The 4,024-nt window shown below is 41.0% G+C and overlaps 1 protein-coding gene across 2 annotated transcripts in view; it reads left to right on the forward strand.

Annotated features, from left to right (window-relative positions):
* The window catches only part of LOC109141728 (uncharacterized), a 7,980-nt gene extending 4,258 nt beyond the window's left edge, over positions 1–3,722 (forward strand). For both annotated transcript variants that reach the window (XM_027276673.1, XM_027276674.1), the window contains 5 exons: positions 1,348–1,567; positions 1,745–2,760; positions 2,914–2,983; positions 3,082–3,247; positions 3,542–3,722. In XM_027276673.1, coding sequence (XP_027132474.1) covers positions 1,360–1,567; positions 1,745–2,760; positions 2,914–2,983; positions 3,082–3,247; positions 3,542–3,692 — 1,611 coding nt within the window. In that variant the 5' untranslated portion in view covers positions 1,348–1,359 and the 3' untranslated portion in view covers positions 3,693–3,722. The remainder of the gene's footprint in view (positions 1–1,347; positions 1,568–1,744; positions 2,761–2,913; positions 2,984–3,081; positions 3,248–3,541) is intronic.
* The last annotated feature ends 302 nt before the right edge of the window (positions 3,723–4,024 follow it).

Consider the following 4,024-nt stretch of genomic DNA (forward strand, 5'->3'; position numbering starts at 1 on the left):
CTTCAAACAGTGTGCCAGAAAACTGCACAACTTTAAGACTTGTGTGCTACTCTAGCAGAGCGTCACCAGCTCCTTCAAGCATACTTAGGTGCTGGAGTCTTTTCCCTCCTGACATCCACATTGAAAAGGGAACTGAATTTTATGCAAGTGACTATATGAGAGCATGAAGGTAGCAACTCTTCACTTAACTTCACTCCTGACACTACTGTTGCCCCCAATGCTGTCACCGTTAAAGGAACAAAGTACAAAAAAGAAATGTATGTTGTTCTAGGACGAATGACGAGGGCATCCAAATGGGTGAGTTAAGTGATTTTGATCCACTGTAGCGATTTTGTCTACTTTGTGTGGGAGAAGCAGCTGGCGTGGAGCTTATTGATTGGTGGGATCACAGTCAACAGAGAAGGCCTAGAGTCAAACTACACATGTGTTAAGCAAGAAGACCCCCTGATTACTATCCATAATGGGGTACAAGCTGAAGTGGTACACCAGAATATTTCATCACTCCCCCAGACATTACTGAAATGTCGGCTCTGATGGAGGACAAGAGAAGCGGGGGGTTGCGGGAATTTGTCAGTTACATTTAGATTGGTGACCACGTTTTCATTTGCTGTGTTTTTGGACATACTTTTTTTGTTTTCTCTTTTTTGTACTTTCTAGCCCAGAGATGTACCAGTGCAAACAGTGTGGCCATGAGAGTAAAACTATAATAGGATTTACTCGTCATATGAAACTTCACAGTAATGCTCCAAACTGCCCTTTTACCTGTGGCGTCCATGAATGTTCTCGTTCATTCAGAAAATTTGCAGCCTTCAAGTCTCATCTATACAGAGATCACAAGGGATGTAAATCTCACAGGAGTTGTGTGTGCTACTCTAGCAGAGCGTCACCAGCTCCTTCAAGCATACTTAGGTGCTGGGAGTCTTTTCCCTCCTGACATCCACATTGAAAAGGGAACTGAATTTTATGCAAGTGACTATAATGAGAGCATGAAGGTAGCAACTGCTTCACTTAACTTCACTCATGACACTACTGTTGCCACCAATGCTGTCACCGTCAAAGGAACAAAGTACAAAAAAGAAATGTATGTTGTTCTAGGACGAAATGACGAGGGCATCCAAATGGGTGAGATTAAGTTGATTTTGATCCACTGTAGCGATTTTGTCTACTTTGTTGTGGAGAAGCAGCTGGCTGTGGAGCTTATTGATTTGGGTATTCACAGTCTAACAGATGAAGTCCATGAGTCAAACTACACATGTGTTAAGCAAGAAGACCTCCTTGATTACTATCCATTAATGGGGTACAAGCTGAATGGTACACCAGTTATAATATTTCATCACTCTCTCCCAGACATATACTGAAATGTCGGCTCTGATGGAGGACATAAGAGAAGCTGTGTTGGCGGTATTACCCAGCCTACCAGAGGATAAAGTCCAGTCACTGCTGAACAAGTTGGCAAGCATTGGTGTGGAGTTCAAATCCGATCTGCAGTTCATTAAAGAGGAAGATCTCCCCGCCAACATCACACCTAACCAGTGCCGGAGGCTTCTCAATGCCTGGCAAACTCAAGGTATGTGTTAGATAATGTTTGTAAACCACATAAAAATTAAAAGCTAATTTCATAACATTGATGTGTATTGAGTGCGATATACTGTACATGTTCTTATGTATATTTCATGTTTGAATTTTGTCTTTTGTAGTTATTGTGCAGCACTATCACAATAGAATGTTTTTTTTTTTCTTATAGATCAAACGTCATATGTGACACTGACTCCTGTGGACCACTCTGACATAGTCCTCAGTACCACTACAGAGGATCCTCCATCTTCTGAATCCGACAACACTTCAATGTCAAGCAGTAATACATCCAGAATGACTGTTAATTTAAGTGTCTGGCATGAAAACTTCAGTGTTCCTTGGAACAGAATGCCTCCTGGTATCACAACCGCAATTTCACTGGAGAAACGTCCATCTGCTAAAGACCGTAGGCAAATGGTACGAATCATAGTTGAGGAAATGAGGCTGAATGAACAAAATCCATCAAAGTCTCAGTGCCAGGCAATAGCCAAGATGATTGTAAAGCAACATCCTCAGAGCTTTGCTGATGTTATGACAGATGGCACTGTGATCGGCAGTGGCTATGCATCTCTTATGACTCAACTAAAAACACGAGTAGAACATGTGAATCGTGGAAATGCTCTCTCCAGACGAAGGAAGCAGAAAAGGGTCTCAAATGCACCTGAAGACATAGCCAGAGGACCAGCTGACCAATATGGCTGCGTGAGATGGCAACCTGACTGTCCACCAGGGGAGACTGTAGAGGGTCTTAAAGAGAAAAAGAGTGAAATGCAAGACCTATATCACACTGAAGGACCAGCTGGTGCAGAGAGAGGATATGTAATTCAGTTAATGAAAACAACCTACTACCTACAAAGAAAAAATATCAATGCAAGCCCACCTCCTTCAATTGCTGAGCTGAAGACTGAGTGGCCATATCTTTTCACTCCGAAACAGATGTTCAGCCATTTCAATTTACTCACAGACATTAAAATTCTGGAAAAAATGGAGCAGGCTGTAGAAGAAAAGGGGAAGCTGATCCTTAGGTTCTTCCAGCACACGACAGCAAGGACCAGTACAGATGAGGTTGAGCGCATCCTGGTCAGTTACAACAAAGAAGAAAAGTGTGATCCATGCCCATGTGTGATTCTGCTTCTGATGGCACACTTCAAAGAGAAATATGAGGGGCTCATTTTACAGGCCGATGTAAGTGTAAAATTATTATACTGTATGTTGAAGCTTTTGACAATTCCATCAGTTTGATCATGTTACCCTCAACAGTGGAGCTGAGGGTGATGATAATGTCTTCAATTCAAAATGGTGATAATGTTTTCAGTTTATTTTTTCTTTGTCTTACAGGTCTTCTCAACAGCAGCTGACGTTGAGAGAACAAAGCCACTTCCTGAGTCTCCAAGACTCATCGTCTTAGGTAGTGTATTTTTTTAGTCTGTTGCAAAAATAGAGAATGAGACATTTGTTTAACCTATGGAACCTATATAATAAACCATAATGTTTATTTATGTTTAGGTGATGTTCTCACGGCAACAAACTGGATGCTGAGCATTGAGGGCCAAGTGACTGTGGGTCCACACCAGAACATTGTGGCTGGAATGGCAGCGCTTTTCTCGTGCTATTACGTCTTCAATCTGGTGTACCAAGAGGAGGCGTCGAGCACACTGGAATTCATCCAAAGGTATGTGCTTGAAGGGGTTGCAAGTGGATTCTTTTTGTTACATTTCCCATTATGAATAACATGTAATGTTATTTTTATTCAACTCCCTGCATTTTCATTGTATTGCATTGCAACGTCACTTTCTGTTTCAACTTGCATGGACAGCACATCTGCAATTAATGCAATTTTTATTTTTTTTGCAGTTTTGCATATTTGGAAAAATGATAAGCTCGTCTCCACAACTTGATGGGGTCTGCTGTTCCTGCAAACAACGTATTTCATTAAGTGTCTTTTTCTCGGATTTTGTGATTTCAGATGCTTCATTGGGATCAGCCCAACCTCTGGCACAAAGATGACAAAGTGGATCAGTCCAAGAAGTGGGAAGGTGCATGAGAAGAGGAACAACAGTGTCAGCCTTCATGTCTCTGCACTTCTCAAAAGATTAATGGACTTTGAATGGCTTTGAGCCTGTCGCAAAAGAAAGGGAAATGGCACACTGTATTTCATTAACAAAAGGTGGTTCCAAAATAAGGTAGTTTTTGCATGTTAAACTACATGGAGTGCCATATACATGTTTGACTTTGTTGCTACAAATTTGAGGTATACTGAGTGGCTATGTTGCACTAGTCTTGTGCAGTCTGTTTTATGTTTATGCCTTCTATGCCTATGCCTATTGTTTAAAATATGGCAATGGAATTTAAAGGAAAGTTCAAGTTTTATATTTCATACACATCTGGTATGCAGTACACTGCATTGAATATAATTGTAATACACTGTATTGAATATAATTGTAATACA

Source organism: Larimichthys crocea, unplaced genomic scaffold (assembly GCF_000972845.2).
Source record: "Larimichthys crocea isolate SSNF unplaced genomic scaffold, L_crocea_2.0 scaffold524, whole genome shotgun sequence".
In the NCBI taxonomy this organism is placed as follows: Eukaryota; Metazoa; Chordata; class Actinopteri; family Sciaenidae; genus Larimichthys; species Larimichthys crocea.